Genomic DNA, 20,257 nt, shown 5'->3' with positions numbered 1-20,257 from the left:
TGGGTGGGTGCAGGTGTACCTCTATTAATGCCCACTTTGTATAAATAAGACACCAGACTCTGGAGGAGTAGCAATGGAGAGCAATCCAAATGAGGGACACACTTGCAAATGCAGATTGTGTACTCTTATTCACACAAAAAAATAAGAAATCACTTGTGCCTGCAGCAGTCTGCCCCTATTCCAAGCTCAGGTGAGTTTGTTACCTAGACATTTCAGCAATGGTACATTTAACTTGCTTTGAACATTTGTACCCGACTGAGGTTCACTTGCCCCAATGTTTGTCACTAAAATTAGATTTTCAAGTTCCCATGTTAACTTTTACTTCTAGGAACATGTGCTTGGTAAATGTATCTATCCTGTCGGCTTGATCAGACAGTGTGAGAGAAGCAATTTGTGTGTGGCGCATATGGTATTTATTTTAGAAAGACCAATGCCAGTCAAGGAACACATTATCGCAAGGACAAATTGCACCTACTGTACTTTCTGTGGCAATGTATTTCTTTCTCAAAGGCCCCCTCTGTTTTTCAGCACAAGGAAAATGCAAGATGTCCATCCTCCTAGCAAATAAGCCTGCACCTTAATTTTGGCCAAATTACAGTACGCCACGGAATTAGTCATTAATCCCATTACTTTGTAAGATGAATTTTGTATTTAGCTAAACTCTCAATACATGTTTCATTTATTTATATACAGGAGGAACAATGTTCTTTTGATCACAAAAGAACGTACAATTATTAAGAAATCAGATATGAAGGGACGCTCCGAGCTTCTTAAAATGGGGCGAGTTTGAGAGACATTGTGACCTGGTTGTGGAAAGGAGTAAATGGAACAGTCACTGTGGACAATACAAAAGTGGACATTCATAGATTAGGGACAACGGACGTTGAACATTTTTGAGTGCAGGTAGGCAGTATAAGCTGTGCTTGTGATGTGACCGTGATGGGTAAAGCGATATAGTGGAAGCAGAGAAAGTGAGGGAGGTCAGAAGCGAGGGGAAAAGTTAGCTAGTAAGAAGATGGGAGGTAGGTTAAGAGGGTAACTTGGAGGAAAGGAGGTAGGCTTTTAGTTTGGTTTTGAACAAATCCATGTGGACTTTTTCTTGGATCTGGTGGAAGAGAATTCCATGCAAGTGGAGCAATAAGAGAGAAAGAGCGGAATCGAGAGGACACACAGAGGGCGAGGAGCCACAAGGGTAGTTATAGAGACAGATCGGAGATTACAGGAAAGCTCGTATAGTGGGACAGAGGAGGATAGAAACAGTGGTGCTTTACCATGAATAGATTTGTGAACCAGGAGAAGACATTTAAATCTAGCTCTGTTTTGCATCGTCAGTCATTCAGCGTGGTGACGGTCTGAAGCAGTAGTGAGGGAGTGCAAAGAGATTCCGGGTAGCAACATTAATGATCTTTTCGAGAGGACAGAAAGCATAATTGGGGAAACCAAAGAGGATGCTGGCACAGTAGTCCAGTTTAAAGAAGAGAAGAGGGGTTAAGAGATGCTTGGTGGTGTTGAAAGGAAGGAGGTGACTGATTTTCCTAATATTTAGAAGTTTGAGGCGAGCTGCTCTTCCAGTTTTGGAGATGGAAGTCGAGAAGTTGTGAGAAGGGTGATCAATGATGGTGAGTTTTCTAGCTGAAGAAGAGAAAAGGAGTGTGTCATGTAGGAACTGAATAAGCAGAGGAAAAGATGAGAGAGAACTTTTGGCAGGGAAGAAGAGCACCTCTGTTTTGGTATAGTATAATATCCAAGAGTGCAAAGCCATCCAATATTTAATGGCAGAGAAACAGTTGGAAATGTTGATAGAGAGATCAGAGGAGAGTTCAGGAATTGAGAAGATTATTTTGGTGTCGTCTGGGAAGAGTTGGTACAAGAAACCAAAGGGGGAGATTAGTGCCTCAAGAGCAGAGGTACAGAGTGTAAAGAGGAGCGGTCCCAAGAAAGAACCTTGTGGAACACAAACAGACACAGTAGTGCTTCTCTGTCCATGAATGACCAAGTCTCTTCCACGTGCAAAGTGGGCCACTTTCATCTTAAGACTTTGAAGAGGATTCTTCCATTTTTGCCGGCTTCTATCCATTCCGGTTGTTGCTGCCTTGGTGCTTAGCCGGTTGGATTATTGCAACTCATATCTTGCACAGTCTAAAGGGCTGATCCAACAGCTTCAACACCTACAAAGTCTGGGTTCCCCGGGAGCCACTGGGTCACCGTAGGGAGCCCACATCTCCCTGGTGCTGCGTGCCTTGTACTGGCTCCCTGCGAGTCAGAGAATTCAGTTTCGGACACTCTGGATTGTTCATCGGGTGCTCCATGGTCTAGTGGCAGAATACCTTCAGTCCAAGTTTGTTCACTACTGACCCTCCCACTCATTGCACTCGGCATCGGCGGGACTGCTGGTAGTGCCCTCCTATAGCCATCAACGTATTGGAGGTCGGGCTTTTTCGGTGGCCGCTGCCAGAATGTGGAATGATTTTCCACTATCGGTAAAGCCCTTATCTAACCATCTGGCCTTTAGAAGGTCCTTAAAGACTCTTTTATTCTAACAAGCAGTGGCAGATAGTTGGTAGTCCTGCTTCTCTCTCCCATAGCACCAAGATACCTCTGGTGACCATGCGCTGTAAAAGTTCAAATAACATATCATTGAGTTGAGAGGTGCTGTTGCTCCAGGAGACAGAATTTGCAAGGTGCAAGGTAGGATTCAACCCAGGCATGGTCTCGATGGTGAATCCCATGAAGAAAGAGTATCAAGGAGATCAGAGTGATTAACAGTGTCAAAGGCAGCAGACCGGTCAAGGAGAATTAGGATAAAGGATAGGTTGGAGTGCTTAGCAGAGGCGATGAAGTTGGGCATATTCATGAAAGCAGTTTCTATGGAGTGACAGGAGCGGAAACCTGCTTGTAGGGTGTCTCAAAAGTTATGGATGTCTAAGAAATTGGCAAGACAGTTGAACACAACCCAAAATAAACATATATATAAAAATATAAGTGGTGGAACAAAACAGGTTAACATTTATCACATGCAAGCCTTATACTTACAATTCTATTCCTTGTAGAAGGCGTAAAGAAGGTGCTTTCATCATGGATGAGGTAGAGTTCCTGCCGCTGTTTGCTGAAGGGGGCTGTGAAGTAGTCTGGCTCAGGCTGCATCACCTCTTTTGGAAGACGGAATGGTTTTGACAAAAACTCAAAGGGGTTATCATTTCTGGGAGGTATATCATTCTCCTTAATGGGAGCTTTAATGTTCAGCACTTCTGCATATGTAGATAAAACTTCCCAGGGTGCATGAACCTTCACAAAAAAAGTTTTTCCATTTTCAGATTCCTGTTGGGGGGGATGGGTGGTGAGAAGAAGACAAATACATTTGAAATAATTCACTTTTTGCTGGGGTCTATTTCACCACAAATCACATGGGAGGAGGAAGTGACCTTCCCTGCCTCCATGAGATCACATTACCCAAGATCACACACAATTGTTGTCGCATAGGTTTTTATATCGAGAAATACAAGTATAAAATAGTTAACAAAGGTATAGGACTCCCAAGAAGGAGCATGAGCATCAAAGCTGCAAAGCTTGACATTCACTAAAAGACAGCTGCATTAGAAATCAGGTATGATACAAGGGTTTACCTGACCCAGTTACTGTGTCATTCCACTCCCTTTTAAAATCCTGCCCAGATTTAATGATTTAATGTTTTTATTGCCAACATGTCAACACTTGGTGCTAGGGGTGCACTAGGCAGCTGCCTGAAAAGACCTTAGGGTAGCACCAGACCTGTATACAATTCCTAGTCATCACTGAATCAAGCACGGTCTGTTCCTCATTCAAGCATGGATGCCATTTATCTACCTGAAGCTCAACCTAACGGACTGAATTATTTATCCTAGGAACCTCCACCAAACATGCCCAGTCCCAGAATGGGGCGAATGACCTAAAGATCAACATATTCAAGCCTCAATTCCTGCCAAGTGCAAGGCCTCTGAACTGTGACCTCTGGTTCAATGTACACTGCCAAAAACAACAAATCAGAAAGGTGCCAGCTTGTATGGGCATCCCTCACCTGGGTGGTGGCCATGCCCTGCTCACAAGAGTCCCAAATGCCATCTTTGCCCGCTAAAAGCTGTCCAGGATACTGCAACACACCTCATCAAAAGGCTAGGAAACTCAATCGCATCACTCCAAGCCTCAGTCCAAGACAGCCTTCATCATCTACAAAATCAGTCACAACCAAAACCTCACTCGCCCTAGCAAAGAAACTCACTATGTCTGGAGGCCACTGCATGACCAGAGGACACACTACTACCAAACTGGCACAAGTAACGTCAAGAACAAAGAAAGCCCTTTTTCATATATGCACCCTGCCTCTGGAGCTCAGAAGTCCCCCCCGCCCCTCTGCTTCACCCCATCCAGGTCAGCTTATCCACTACCCCCACAATCTACTTGTAACAGGGCTTTATTACTTAGCAGCTGGGTTAGTGTATTATAAATCATGTACAGGCACACATACTATAGGCCCAAACCGATTTTGTTCTCCAATAGACAACTGTGTGTTAACGCCATCAGAGCTCCTAATAGAGCAAGTATTTCAGTGGCCAGCCAGAAGGAGTAGTTTTCTGCTGAGAGTTTACTAACATTGACCATTTACACTCGTGCAGCTCCCTTGGGTTTGAAATGGGTCATAAAAAAACAAAGTAAGATGATTTACCTTCTTATCTTCGGTTTCGAGATGCAGCCCAGCTTGCTGCAGGTTCTTTTCAAACTCCTTCCGTCTTTCCTATACATAAAATCATATTTAGTGAGGACAAATTCTTGGACAGAATATTCCTTTACAAAACTAGTAATTTGAGTAACATACATAGTGGGAAGTGGCGAAACCCAGAAAATACGGCCGCATTTTCATTCATGTTTAACTTTGTCTTACCACTGATGAATGTAACCAGAGCACATTTACTGCAATATACGGCTATTATAATTCCATAAATACCCACAAAGATTTAACTGACTTGGGACCATTTGCAGTTCCCCTGTGTTACTCATTTCTCTTTCAGGACACAATGTTCACACCAGGTTTCATATTTCACAGTGATGAACATGTGTATCTAGTGGTGACACTGTCTCTCCATCAGTTGCGCCCAATCACAATGGTGTCAATTCTATGAAAAGACTGGAGGCGAGCTTTATGCTTCAACTTCTTTATTTACTACCCTTCAGCAGTTTCAACAAACTATACCAAACAACAACAAAGAAATGTCCATATGACTTTCACTTTAAAACTACAAATCCGCAAAGTCTCTGTAGTCCTTCCTCCAGCTCAGCTATGACCACATCCTGTCCCTGAGCTCCTCCTCTTCTTTTACTGCCCTTCAAGCAGATAAGTGAATTTCTCTTTACCTCCCAGATTATGTATGTTTTTTTATAGCATTGGGGTAGGATTTCAATATGTTAGAGATTAGAATGCCTTTGCAGCAAGTTTATACAGCTTTCAAGCGCTTATTGATAGTATTTACAGCGTGTGAGCCGTATTAGACATAGGTAAAAGGACTCCGGTCCGGGGAAGGAGCAGCATCAGCCGCGTTCACGAGCCGAGTTGTTGCAACGTATTGGCCGGCTCATCAAGCAGCAGGAGCTCCAGCAGCCTGAGCCCTGTGCCGTATTACCGGCACGTCAGGGGTGCACACCTAGCTGCGGAGCTCCCTCAGCCCCCCGTACCCCCCCCAGCGGGAGAGAGGGCTCACTGCGGCAAGCCCCCTCCTTCATGGAGGTGGGGCCGGGCGCCGTTCTCAGTGAGCCCTCGCGGAGGGCCGTTGTGGTAGAATCCGGCCCCCACCCTCGTGGGGGCAGAGCTTACGGATGCCCACGCCGCGTCGCATTCACTACGCGACACGGCCGAGGCAGAGGAGTGAGAGCGCTCGTACGGAGCTCGGTTGTATTTAAATTGCCTGTTTTCCCTCGCGCGCTTGAGAGCGCTCACCGAGTGAGGGTTGGCACAGCCTCAGAAAACAGACAGCAAGTGAGAGCATCTCGCAGCACATAAAAAAAATAAAACTTTTTTTAAAAAGTGCCAGCTGGCACCCACGCACGAGGCTACTGCCCCAGGATACAACAGAGAATCACAAGCCATCACAGGCACAATATATTAAGAGTCCGGTGCAGCCACAAGAAAGCATAAAAATAAATAAATAAAAAGAATATAATAAATACATTTCGTCAGGGAAGCATCTACTAGGAAGTGGGCAGCAAGATACACCTATATTGAGGTAATAAGGCACGCAGCACCCCTATCATGTCAGAATTCGAATGGAGTGAGGAAGAGCAGTCCCTAGACTTGGCTGCAAGTTTCAAGGAGGTGGGGAATTCCCTAGTAGATGCTGTGGCTCAAGAGGCGAGGCCCTTACAAGAAAGGCTAGAGACTCTAGAAGCAATGATTCATCAGCCTAAAGAAAGCACCAAGAAGACTCGCTTCTTGCCCAGTGAACCCTCTGCAGACGCCCAGGGCCCTTCGGATGGGGCGGATGATAAGGCCCCGGAGATCGCCAACACCTTCACGAAAGCGTATTTGCAGCGTCAGGCCGTGCCGGACCACATGACCCCCTCTCCTGGGGAAGAATATGAAGGAGATGATGACCCAGGCTTGGAAGATGAGCCAGAGGAAGGGGACTCAACCCCTCAAGAGCCAGAGGAGCCAGTCGAGGAGGAATGGGCAAAGCCCAGCGGGGGTAAGAAAGCCCGCAAAGAAAAGCACCTCGAAGAGGAGCAAGACGATATGTTCGACCCAGACACCATTAGGAATCCAAGGTCTTCCGACTGGCAGCCCTTACCAAGAGTGACTCAATATACGACAGCTAGGCTGAGGAAAGTGTTGGCTAAGGAGGTGCGCCAGCGGCTCCGAGCAGTATGCCCCTGACCAGACTTGCCGGGGAAAGTGGCGGAAGCCCCCGAACTGGACCCAAAGATGCTCACCTTTGTCTCAAAGACCAATAAGGACCCCCGTAAGGGGATAGATAGGTCTTGGAAGAGTTGCCAGGAGAAGGTCCTGGATTTAGCCGGTCCTCTCGCAAAAATCATAGACTTAGCAGAAAGGGCGAGAGACACAGGCGAAGAGGTGGACCCAGAGGCCCTAGCTGGATGGGTGCAAAGGGTGGTTTGCCTCCTAGGAAACGCGAATTGCGCTATAGCCTCCGAGAGACGAAGGGGGTTGCTTCTAAAGATACTCGAAGCTCAGTGACCTAGCTTCCTACGAGGCCGGGGAGGCAGGCCAAGGTCTCTTGTTTGGCGAGACTTTTGGGAAGGAGATGGGCCGCTTTGTAGGCACATACGCTTCGCTGGAGAAAGCGCAAGCATCCATACGAAAGATCTTCCCTCAGAGAGTTTTTGCCGGGACCGGTCGTTACAGGGGTCGCTCGTCCGGTCACCAACAAGGAGGTAGAAGACCCCCGAATCAGAGCCCAGAGGCCGCAATTCCAGAGGGCGACGAGGAAGAGGTTGTGGACGAGGCCAGGGGTTTACACCAGGTAAGAGCAAAAGCCTACCCTCCAGTGGGAGGGAGGACAAGTATGTTCTGGGGAAGCTGGCGTGCGCTTTCCAGCGATGCCTGGATTTTGCAAACCGTCAGAGGTCTGCAGCTAGAGTTCATTCAGGAGCCAGTGCAGACAAGAGTACCCCAGCGCCCGCGTATAGCGAAAGTGGAACAGGCGGCCCTCAACACAGAATTAGAAGATTTAGTGAAGAAAAAAGCCATAGAAAGATGCCCCGGGGCCCCCCCCGAGTTTCCTCAGCAATATGTTTCTCTTTCACAGGAAAGAGACAGTCACCCTGTAATAAACCTAAAGGAATTGAATGGATGGATAGTTTACCATCATTTCAAGATGGAGGGAATCCATCAGCTCAGAGACGCCCTGAGAGAAGGAGACTGGCTAACCAGGTTAGATCTAAAAGACGCCTACCTTACGGTACCAGTACAGAAGCATTTCAGGAGTTCCCTGCCTTTTCGCTGGAAAGGACAGTTCTGGCAATTCAGAGCAATGCCATTTGGGCTTGGGTCAACGCCTTGGGCATTCACGAAATTGATGAAACCAGTTGCTGCAGCCATCTGAGAGAAAGGGATTCGGCTGATTATATATTTGGACGATCTGTTGCTCCTAACAGAAGATCGGGGGGCACTGGAGTATCAGACCGAGTGGGTACTAGACCTATTGCAGTTGCTGGGGTTTCTGGTAAACACAGAGAAGTCAGATACAAAGCCGGCACAGAGGCTGGATTTCCTCAGCTTCGTCCTGGATACAAGGAAAACCACCCTGGAGCTTCCAGCGAGAAAGATACAAGATATCAAGACATCAGAGCATGCTTGGGGAAGAAAGTGATTTCTCCGAGGGTTCTGGCGAGAATTGTGGGCCTCCTGGCAGCCTCCATACAAGCCATTTTTCCGGGTCCCTTACACTATCGAGCCTTGCAAAGATTGAAGATCAGACACCTACAACAAGGGTCGAGATATCATCAATCGATACCGCTACATCAGGAGTCCATCACAGAGCTGGAATGGTGGTTGCAGAATATGGAAGCCTGGAATGGGCGTATCATATTTGGGGACTGGCCGAACCTCGTGATAGAGTCGGACGCCAGTCGTCTAGGATGGGGAGCTCGATGCGGAGAATTGCAAACCGGAGGGAAATGGAGCGCAGAGGAGTTAAGCCTGCACATAAATTGCCTGGAGCTGCTAGCGGGTTCCTTCGCTATAAAGACTTTCACGAGAGACAGAGTGAAGTCTTACATCCTGCTAAAAATTGACATTTCGGCAGTACGTTACATAAATCACTTGGGGGGGCGAGGTCCAGGATGCTAGCCGAGCTAGGGAAGGACTTCTAGCATTACTGCCTGAAGACAGGGACGTCAGTGACAGCGGAATACCTACCCGGGCACTGAACGTAATAGCAGATTGGAACTCCCGATAGCTCACAGACTCCAGCGATTGGAGGCTGGATCCAGCAGTGTTTCAGATCTTGGATCAGAAGTGGGGTCCACTACACACGGATCTGTTTGCGTCTCGCCTCAACGCTCAGATACCCAGCTACTTCAGCTGGAGGCTAGACCCAGACGCTAAAGGTACGGACGCATTCCTGCAGGACTGGGCAGGCGGCACGCATTACGCATTCCCTCCGTTCGTGATGCTGAGCAGAGTGCTGGCAAAGTGTCGGAGGGAGAGGGCGGAGCTGGTGCTGATAGCACCATTGTGGAAAGCTCAGGTTTGGTTCCCAATGCTAATATAACATTTGATAGATCTGCCGAGAGTCCTCCCGGAAGGGGAGCGATTGCTCACAGACCCAACTGGGCAGTATCACCCTCTGAGAGTGAGAGACACTCCCGCTCATTGCGTGCAGGATATCAGGAGACGATGGGAACTGCCGGGCATTTCTATGTAGGCAGCAGAACTCGTTGCCGAATCCTGGGCTCCATCGACTAGGAGGAGCTACGACGCGGCTTGGGCCAAGTGGACGAACTGGTGTAGAGTGAGAGGTTTTCATCCCATTTCTGCACCTGTAGTAGCCATACTAACTTTCCTAGCGCAAATGCTGCAGGATGGGACAGCATTACGCACTATAGGAGTTTACAGATCGGAGATTTCCGCAGGTCACATACCGATGGAAGGTGTGCCAGCAGGTGAACACCCAGCAGTGTGTAGGCTCATTAGAGGAGCTAAGTTTAAAGCGCCACCTGTAACCAGGTATACAGCATTATGGGATGTGACGCGAGTATTGAGATTATTAGAAAGTTGCCCGGTTAATAGATACTTGTCTCTCAAGCAATTATCGGGCAAATTGGCAATGCTGCGATGTCTCATATCCTGTAAAAGAGTATCGGATGTCAAAGCATTAGAGATTAATAGAAGGACATTCGGACCAGAAGGAGTGACCTTTGTGGTAGTACAGAGGACTAAATCGAGCACATCCACGGTGCACTATCCCCATTTCCCAAATAATTCCAAATGGTGCATAGCTAGTTGCATCAAAGAATACGAGGCCAGGACGGCAGAGAATCAAGCGATGAATGTAAATCAGCTGCTAATAGCGCGCAGGAAGCCCTTTCAAGCAGTAAAGACAGCTACCATAGCGAGATGGGTCAGAGAAGTAATGCTAGCAGCAGGTATTGATTTGAAGAAGTATGGTGCGCATTCAGTGAGAGGGGCCATTGCGTCCAAAGCAAATAGGACAGGGGTTCCTTTGCAAGATATTATGGCAGCAGCAGACTGGGCGAATGATCGTACCTTCAGGGAATTTTATTTTAAATTGCAAGTGCAGTGTTGGGACAGCTTTGAACAAGCATAATGCGCGTCTCCAGTCTTGTCATAGAATAAAGATTACCCCTGCTAACTGCGCAGGGAGTATTAATTCTATTAAAGACTAGGAGGCGAGCATTAGTTCCCACCCGCAACTGTTTGTCATATCCTTACACAATTACATATCATATGACTATCAAACTAGATTCCGCCCTGATATTATGTTTTTGTTTTCCCTAGGGGAAGAGCAGAAGAACAATTGAGGGAATGGACTAGAAAGGAAGGCGCGAGTCAGCCAGTGTGAAGTTACTATTGTTGGAGTTCAAGAAGTCCTTGCTCAGTTGGCAGGACGAGAAAGTTTGGTTACAGGACATTCAGACCACGTAAAAGAGAGGAGGAGCTCAGGGACAGGATGTGGTCATAGCTGAGCTGGAGGAAGAAGGACTACAGAGACTTTGGGGATTTGTAGTTTTAAAGTGAAAGTCATATGGACATATGGACATTTCTTTGTTGTTGTTGTTTGATATAGTTTGTTGAAACTGCTGAAGGGTAGTAAATAAAGAAGTTGAAGCATAATGCTCGCCTCCTAGTCTTTAATAGAATTAATACTCCATGCGCAGTTAGCTGGGGTAATCTTTATTGGTGTGCCATTTTAGGCAACACTATCTGGAGTGTGCTTCCTTCACATTAGTCTAATTGTAGCCGTATCACCGAAATATCACATGAATATGGTAGCCACTAAGTTTATTAGACTGTTTCAAGATGCTTGGCAGAGAGTCCAATATGAGCACACGTTGCTCAGTTGTTGTAAACACAACCCTTAGGATGCACACGCATCAGGCACGACAAAGATTCGACAGTCTAAAAGAGGTACCACATTGTATGGATGCAAGAAACATATGCAGTGCCTACTTCGAATTAAAAAGGCATACATTATCCACATCTATAATTGGTGATCATTTCATCAGGTCGCTTTACACCATCGTCTACTGGAGTATTCCACAAAGTAGGGGGAATAGTTCCTGTAGTCCACTTCCAATCGAACAAGTTAACAATCAAAATGGGGAAATACACGAGTAGATTGTTATTTAGTATGTACACTTTTTAGGTATCATATTGATTTGCAGAATGACCAGTTTACAAGCACATAAGCATGAAAATTCTAACATGGCAACTACCTACGTAGTGGAAAGGTAAACCCATAAGGTGCCTCAAACAAAATATAGCCAAGGCCATTTGGTATGGATTATCACACCTGTGAAACCTACTTTCTCAAAAAATATTCCTTAGAACTAAATTCTCAAGAAAATCAGTAGCACGAGAACACAGCCAAAATGGTTGCACTCTAAGATAGAAATAGCTTACTCCCAATACTTCAATGTTAAGAGCTGTATTTCGTAGTTTATGATTGATATACTATTTAGGGTTTTACATAGCACTGCATACTAGAAATTGCATTTCTGAGTGCTTGGTAACAGGTTTTGCCAAGAACAGTATCAAACCATTGTCAGAGCAGCAGCTCCCCCCACCCCCAATCAGGGCTGGACTGTGAACCAAAAGAGTCCATGGAAATCTTTTTCACAGTGGCCCCATACTACACATTTTCAAATAGCCCAACCCTTTTTAATGGGAAAATTGTGAAAAACCACACAAAAAAGAGGCCCAGGGTGCAGAGGCCTACCGGGAAAACTCCAGAGTTCCCTATAGGCCAGTCCACTCCTGCGTCCCATCAGAGCACCTTAATCCTGGAACCATATACCCTCCCTTAATATCAATGCAGAAGTTGCAGTTCATACTGCCACAGCTATGCGATGTACCAAGGCCAGAGATGTGGCCCTTAGAGCCGTGGTCTCTGAATGCCACATAGAAACATGCGTTATACCACTGCGTTGACAAACCTCAATCTCTTCAACTTGTTTCATAGTCGAGGAACACCGAGTCAATTCTCTTGTCTGACTGGCAGATTCCAACTACAAACGCTCTAGCTGCCCCTTATTTCCATGGTGCATTAGGTGTTTAATGAGGGACTTTCCAACCTATTGCCACGGAGGCTCAGGTAATTTTCAGTACTTTTTGAATGCAGCAATCCCAGTTAATACAAGGGCTCCCACACTTTTTGACTGCACTTGTCATTCTGAGGCCAGGTAATTGCCAGAAGGGATAGCAAGGAAAACCGACACCTTATTTATGGAAAGCACTTCTCCCAGAATGCCCTCACCGGTATCTTCACAATGTTCCACAACAAGAGTTGTAGTGTGGTAAAACCTGCTTGAAGCGTGTATGACTACTGTCTGATCACCTCAGCAACCTCATGTCATACACATTTGGCATGATATTAGCCATTACGCACCAGTACTCACAGTGAGCATGCACCTGCTCACTGAGCCCCTGCATTCATAATGACCTAATTGTCAAAGTGATTCACATTCAACTACTATGTTATGGTATTTTTAATCAACTTTTTCCACTGTGTCCATCACCACCATAGTGATCTTATGGCTCTGGGTGTTGTCCTAAAAGTGGAGCATTTTGACCCTGGACAGGGAGTCACCAGACCTTGGTCAGTGGAATGGAAAGAGGTGGGTTCGGGAGGAAGTAATAGAAACAAGGGATTACACAGGAACATTAACAGTCAGGGGAATCATTTGGGATGAGGGGGAGGGGCTAGGATTGTCATGTATGCTTCTGAACTCTACAGCTTGGTTGAAAGCAATAACTAAAGCAATGCGTAGGCCCAACAATGCATGGTACTAGATGGGGTTGGTGTGCGGTTGCATGATGCACTTGAAAAGATCTCCACTTGGCCTTAGTGTAGGGTACAACACTACTTCAAAGTATGTTCTTAAGGTTTAATTGGTTAAATCTCCAATTGTGACAGAATGTCTTCTGATCAGAGTAGCCCACGTTTTTTTTTTTTTAAATTGTCTTAAGTAAAATGTGGTGGGTTATTCACATCTCTAACATGTTATGCTCCTGACAGCATGGAATATTGATGCTGTAGAACATGGTCACAATGGGGACGTGATTGGTGGAGCGAGAACATGAGCTCAGCCCAATTATAGTGAATCGGATTATAACCCAAACACAGGATGTCCATGACCTCTTCAATCAAGTCCTGATATCTTTTCAGAACACCTTCCCCAAGGGGAGACACTAAATCTAAAGCCTTATTGTATACCAAAGACATGTAGAAAAAATATTGAGGAGAAACACAAGCATGCACACATTGGGGATGATAGAACCATCCAATATCCCTTGGTCAACTGGGATAGTTCTCATAGCAAAACCTGATGGATCCTGGAGGTTTTGTATTGATTTCAGAAAGCTCAATTTGATCTCCAGCGTTGACAACAAACCTATGCCCAGCATGAATGAGCTGATTGAAAGACTGCGGAATGCCCAATACATCTCTACCATACCAAAGGGTGCAGGCCCCCCTCAATCCAGCCAATTAGGGAAAAAATAATACTTTTGCACCCCTAAGGTGTTTCAATTCACTGCCCTTTCTTTTGGTATACACAGTGTCCAGCTACATTTCAGAGGCTCATGGATAACATGCTCAAACAATACTAGTCTTTTGTCAGCACCTATCTTGATGATACCATCATACATGGTAACAGCTTGGAAGTACACTTATGTCATCTATGAAAGGTCGCCAGGGTCCTATGGAGAGTGGGACTTTGAGCCAATGAAATGCCATCTCACACAAAGGGCCATAAAAAGGTTTGTGTGCAAAGGTACTATACAACCTCAAACTGAAAACGCTTGGCAGTGAAATGGACACCTCCCCCTAAAACCAAGTGGTAACTTGTCTGGTGCTTACCGGATATTGTAGGAGGTTTATTCATAATTATTCGACCCTCATGGAAACCTTCACGGATAAGGTCAAAAATTCCCAACTAAATAAATACAGTTGGACCTGCCAAGACCATAAAGGTTTTCAGGGGTTGAAACATGTTCTGTGTGGTGAACCTGTTCTGAAGATGGCAGACTTTAAAACCAGGAATTCATCCTACAGACGGATGCATCCAAGGTGGGCTTAGCTGCCTTCCCAAATGCGTGATGGACTAGAACACCCAGTCCTGTACACACACCGGAAGATATTCCCTCAAAAACAAGCCTATGCCAGATTCGAACTAGGGGTTCTAGTTATCAAATGGGCCAATACCAGTTTATATTATTATTATACGGACATACATACTGACTTGTCACCAGTCATTGTCCCTTAAACTAGATGAGTCTCGGAAAGGACAGAAATGCCTGAGTCATGAAGTTGGTTTAGGCCAAAAATGGAGAACAGAGTCAAAAGCTACCCTTGTCATTGGTTCTTTGACAAAGATTGCATATTGCTAGCTGAAGCAGCAGTACATGAAATGACAGTCACTTTTTACTTGCCTACTAACCCACGGATATGCATATTTTTGTATTACACATACTCCACGTGCCACTTAAGGCACATATGTATTCTTAAATGAATGTCTATGCAAGAAATTAAACTTTGTTTTAGACATTTCTACTCCAGGTGATCTTTACGAGCTTGTTATATATTAATCTAGCTTAACTGCCAACATAGGGTGACCTCCCGTGCGTCAATGACAAGGGTGGCTTTTTGTTCTCCATTTTTGCTATTACTACCTAACCCTCTAGAGTCAGGACCCCTTACCAAAAAAAAAAAAAAAAGTTTCTGCCCCCTATTTCCCTCAACCCTTGTTTTTAGGCTGACAAACCTTTTGATTTTCCAAAGAACAGAGGAAAGGGAAAGAACAAGAGAACAGACTTCTTTAGCCATTTGCCACTGAGGATTGAAGAGGGGAGCTCCCATATAACAAAGAGGGTAGGTGATAAATACAGGGAATTTGTCCCTTCTCCCCAAGGCGGGAGTTGCCTCCTAAGAGACTAGGAATGTGAAACAAGTAAGAAAATCCTCCCTATTGGTTTTGGCAAGCGGGATCTCACAGAGTGATGGACAAGGCCTCATAAAATGGTAATCTCTCTCTTAAAACAGATATCCCCAGTGTTCTCAGCATTTATGGGAATAGGGGATAATGCTGACCTATTGGGGCCTTTGCCCATTCTTGGTGTGGATGTGGACCCCCCCACTCCTAGAAGATGAAATCCCAGGGTCAATGGGACTATGTTTCATTTGAGGACTTTTCATGAAAGTGATCATACTCTTACTTGGAGAGAGGAGGAGAGGCTGACGTGAATTAAATCAGCTGGCGGAAAGATGTACAGAGCGGATGTGAGCCGCACAGCCTGGATGCAGGACCCGAGCCCGTACATGGTGGGTGGAGAGCCTGTGCCACACTGCAGAGCCCAGGATCACCGAAGGAGCAAGGTAACCCACTCTCTACTCTAGTCTACAGTACACCACTGCCACCAAGGTCGAAGAACTGTTTGCTGGATAAATGGCACTCGCTGTTGGAAACAAGGACCCAGCGTCCCCAGAAGGAAGAGTCTTCTGCTGACGGAGTGGCCACCCCTCTGAGGAGAGAAGACTGCAGAACACCAGATATAAGGCATCTGAGCCAGAGAGGGAGGTGAGCTTGCGGCAACCCACGCGAAGCTCAGAATTCTATCATCCAGAGGCCTGATGGGCCCAGTGGAGACATTAGCACGATACATAATGAAGCGGAACCAGTATCCCTCATGACTAAAGGGACCCTAGAAAACAGGGAATAAGGGATATACCCAAAGGAGACGAGCCAGAAGATTCTACTCAAGAGGTGGGTGCGAACCAAGCAGAGCATGGGATAAAATGGGAGGTGTGTGGACGAATGGGCTAGTCTAACCGAAGGAGATACGCAGCAGAGGGAGAGAGGTCTGAGCCAACCAAATAATCAAAGATGTTTAGAGAAGCCAAATAACTTTAAATGGAAGCTGTGTATCAGAGTCCATAGGAAACCACCAGAAAATAACCCAAACATGAAAGTGAACTGGTCTGAATTGGAGCTACCAGAACTAACTTCAACACTACAAATCCTTGTAAAAACAAGTAGAAGTTCACTTGTAAAGGTTGTCCAGAGTATGTGTAAGGGCCCAGAAATGCACCCTGTACACTTGAATTAAACAGAACTAGAATCGTTAAGATCTGTTGAGACCGAGGTCTGCAAAAGCTTAAAGGCAAGATTTAATTTATTATGTTTTTTTGTCTTATAAAGATTTAAGGTAATCCAGACCAGAGAAAAATTCCACTAAACAAGAATTGTGACCAAAAGGCAAAAAAACTGGAAAGCGGAGAACGGCATCATCAGAAGGGTGTCAAGCACCACCCAGCAGAAAACCAAACCAGAGAAAAATCTTTGTTTTTAATGTTGTAGAACGGGAACCACATAGGGCTAGGTAAGGGATTTTCTTTTATGCTAAAAAAGCATGTATTATAACCATGTCCAGTAGTCAGAGTATCATCTCTGGCCTGCTACATTTGTTAAATGCGAGTCTGGTTTTAGTCCGGTTTGTGGACAAGGAATAACTAAAACACACATTCAGCTGCCTCAATGGCTGTAGTTAAGAATGATATAGATTAGAGAATCTGCAAAATGTGTTCTGTTCAGGCCTACTTAATGAGAAAACCATATTAACTTAATTCCATACTGATATTGAAAAATACAATTTTCCTAGTAACAGATTGAAAATAAAGTGCATCCACATTTTGCATGATCACATTTAGCTCCTTTTTATAATCCAGTCCTTATTTAATTGCTCGATTTTAGACTGTTCTTAAAATGAACAGTTCAGGTAGAGAAATTAAACATGAATATGTAAGAATTCAGACTGCCCTTCAAGCAGGTTTACAAATATCAATATTGGGTTGCAGAAATGCTTTCATGAAATTCATGACTAATAATGACCAGACTAGTTGAACACCATCTATGACGAGGAACACCATAATTAGCAACATCAGCCAGTGACAATTTTAAATAATATTTCAGGTGAAATCAATGATTGGTATTTCAAAAGGAAGTTGTTTTAAACGCTGACAGGTCACAACACTTGATAACGTTCTGGATAACATGTAGCATAGTACAAATGTTACTTATTAAACAAGTCTAATTTTACAACGCGTTTGTCCTAACAAGCCTAACGGGTGAACGTTCCAATTTGTTTGAGAGAAGTTCTCTTGATCAGGCTATCCAGTTTCAAAGCAAAGGTCCAACTCCGTGGCCAGTTGGTAAACATTCTGCACTTTACAGCCACACAATCGATGTTTAGTTGTTTGCTAGGTATTACACCTCTAATTATAAATAACAAATCATTATCAAATGTGTGATCTAAAAACAGTCACTGCAGTGTTCACATTAAAACCAAATAAAACCACTGTTGAACGATTGAAGAGTGTTTAGGGCGATATTAAACAAGGAAACCTCGTTCTGTGCATTCCAACATTGACAGCAAAGTCACAACGGGCATATTCGAGAGTGCTGGCATGGGTAACAATTTGAGATGGTGTTTACAACTGTCCATATGATTATGGGGAGGTGAAAGCATTTGCCATGTGTGGCAAGCCAGAAGAAGGGTCAGAGAAAGGGGTAGCATTTTGACTCAAATTTTATTTAACAAAGAAGAAAAGAGCCTAACTCTCACTATCACCAGAGATTTGCCAAACCTAAATGTTTAATAACTTGGGTGCTCGTCATTAGGATGGATGTCCTCTGTCCAACTAGTCCTATTATGTCCCTACTACTTATCCAAAAAAAATATGTTTTCACTAATAGAAGGATCAATCTCAAAGATGCTTTCTAACAGTCTTGTGTAACAAAAAAAGGGAGGCCAGGAGAAGGACTCCCTTCTCCTGGTCAACTGAGTCAACATGTGTGCTGACTTCTGACAATCTTTTGAAATAGCTTCTGATACATCAAAGGAGAAAACCAGGAGAATGACTCCCCTTCTACCGGTCAAACTGTTTTCACCTTAAAGGATATTTATGGCCAGTCTCTGGTAAGAGCCTTCAAAAGTCTTTGTAGCTCCTCCCAAGCAATTTTCCCTGCTTTGACCAATTGTCTAACATTTCTTCCTTTTTAACACAATGTAAATTCCTCGGCTTCCCTGGCCTTCTCCTTGAGTAATGAAACAAGAAAGGTCCCTCCCGAAGTGTCCTGGGTTTCTTCCACTATTCTTAAAATCGACAGACCAGTCGTGTAACTTGATTCTGAATGCATTTTATCTGACTATTGTGATGAGGGAGATTACTCCTGAGGTGCTCTAAACTGTTGTGGTCTTTCTTTCGATTTGTTTCAGAGGGAAGATTATTCTCAATGCAGTCCTCACTCTTGGTAACTTTGGCACTGGTACTGTGACAAGGGAGATTACTCCTGATGCACCAGTTATGACTGCACTCTATAGCACTGTGATCATGAGGGAGATTCCTCCCGGTGCAATCTTCAACCTCTCCCAATTCCCTACTGGGTCTACTGTAGCTCCTATTACCTTCTGTTTGCTGGAGCCATGTTGCCGGTTCTTCTGGATGTGTTGGGTTGGCTCGTTCGCTTTGACCGTTTGCAGTAATTCTTCGCTCCCTGCTGCGCTGGGTCTCTGGTCTCTCAGTAACGGCATCATTGAAGGAACACATGGTCCACTTGCCTTGGGTCATGCCACCATCTGCCTTTCTCCAGCTTCTGCTCAGGTTTCTGGCTTTGGAGGATTCCCTGGACCTTTCCACTGTGTCCTCTTGACTGCAGAGTTGTTCCTTCTTCAGACTTCTTCATTCTCAGATTTGAACTTCCTGGGACTGACAGGCTTCACATCAGCTTCCCCTTTGAAGAAGTCCTTACTAGCTTTTTATGCCCTGAAGCTTAGTTGCCCCCAGCAGAGTACAACAGTATTTCCTTTGCATCTCTGAAGTACTCTTCATGCCTTCTTGGGGCCACTTCTTCCCAGTACTATCTGGAGCAGTAAAAGGAGTAGTTGGCATAACTCCTCCAATCTTCTTCCTCTAACATCTTTTAGGAGATGACTCAATACTGCTTTGTATGTTCTTTTTACTCTTCATTGTTTTGGTGGAGTGAAATCTTGTATAAGGAAAGGACAGAATATTGCAAGATGGTTTTTGGAATACCTAGACAATTGCATGGTCTCCCAAGGTCAGGCCTCCCTGTTGCTCGTCGGAAGCAGCTGCCTCAGCAGTGCGGCTTGACAGCTTACGGTCTGTTACATACTCAGGTCCCCTACTCTAACCTGGTAACGGTAAGCTTAGCGTGTTCTGTATCCGCATACCCATAGTGTGGTTGTGGAGCGGAGTGAAGGGCAAGAAGCGAGGAGGAGAAGCATAGATTTTTTGTGGCCCTATGGCACTGTATGGTGTGGTCGCGGCAAGGCTCATTGCTAGGATAATTGCCAGGTGTAGTATATTGCCCTGCATTTGGCAGGTATCCTGGTGTATCCACTTTTATTCATTTTACCATTTGTGGATTATATAAGATTGACCCATGTGTGGTCTGAGGCAATGTTATTGGGGCAAGTTCTGAATATCCGTAAAGGTTTTCCTGCTGTTTCATGGGTTCATTTCTAGTAAGTTTGCTGGTACCTTGATAAGAGTATTTAGCTTTATTAGTTCTTATATGTCCCGCTTCCTGCGTACTCTCATACTACAGCCCTTTATCATTGAGCCTTTATGGTGTATGGTGTCTTTGGATTAAATTACTCTTTTTTGGCTCTTTGGGTTGTCCTGTCTGGAGACCTTTCATAATGCCCACTACTAGAGCTTAGACATTAAAAAAAACTAAAAAAAAAAGAAAAAAGAAGAGGCTGGGTCTTTAAATAGGAGTCCCCTTCACAGCACAAGGTCATAGGGTATGGTACTTCTCCTATGCACACAGCTCAGGCAGTAATCTTATGTTGGAAGTTATGGGGAGTAGTGCCCACAGAAGACTGCATCTTCGAAAAGCGAGCTCGGATTCTACAGGTGAGGACAATGGTGATGATGTGGATATTCCAGTAACAAACTGTGGTCGATAAGGAAGAGGAAGACATTGTTGCCCAAAAGGGCCATGTTGA

At 45.0% G+C, this 20,257-nt stretch overlaps 1 protein-coding gene across 7 annotated transcripts in view; it reads right to left on the bottom strand.

Moving 5' to 3' along the window:
• The window catches only part of ANO5 (anoctamin 5), a 652,338-nt gene that overhangs the window by 282,402 nt on the left and 349,679 nt on the right, over positions 1-20,257 (bottom strand). For all 7 annotated transcript variants that reach the window (XM_069623486.1, XM_069623488.1, XM_069623491.1 and 4 more), the window contains 2 exons: positions 4,700-4,768; positions 3,034-3,318 (listed from right to left, as the gene is read on the bottom strand). In XM_069623486.1, the coding sequence (XP_069479587.1) occupies positions 3,034-3,318; positions 4,700-4,768 (354 nt within the window). The remainder of the gene's footprint in view (positions 1-3,033; positions 3,319-4,699; positions 4,769-20,257) is intronic.

The sequence above is a fragment of the Ambystoma mexicanum genome, chromosome 11 (genome assembly GCF_040938575.1).
Source record: "Ambystoma mexicanum isolate Mex_15411 chromosome 11, UKY_AmexF1_1, whole genome shotgun sequence".
Taxonomy (NCBI): domain Eukaryota; kingdom Metazoa; phylum Chordata; class Amphibia; order Caudata; family Ambystomatidae; genus Ambystoma; species Ambystoma mexicanum.
The sequence above is the reverse complement of the archived record's forward strand: the minus strand, read 5'-3'. Positions and strand labels throughout refer to the sequence as shown.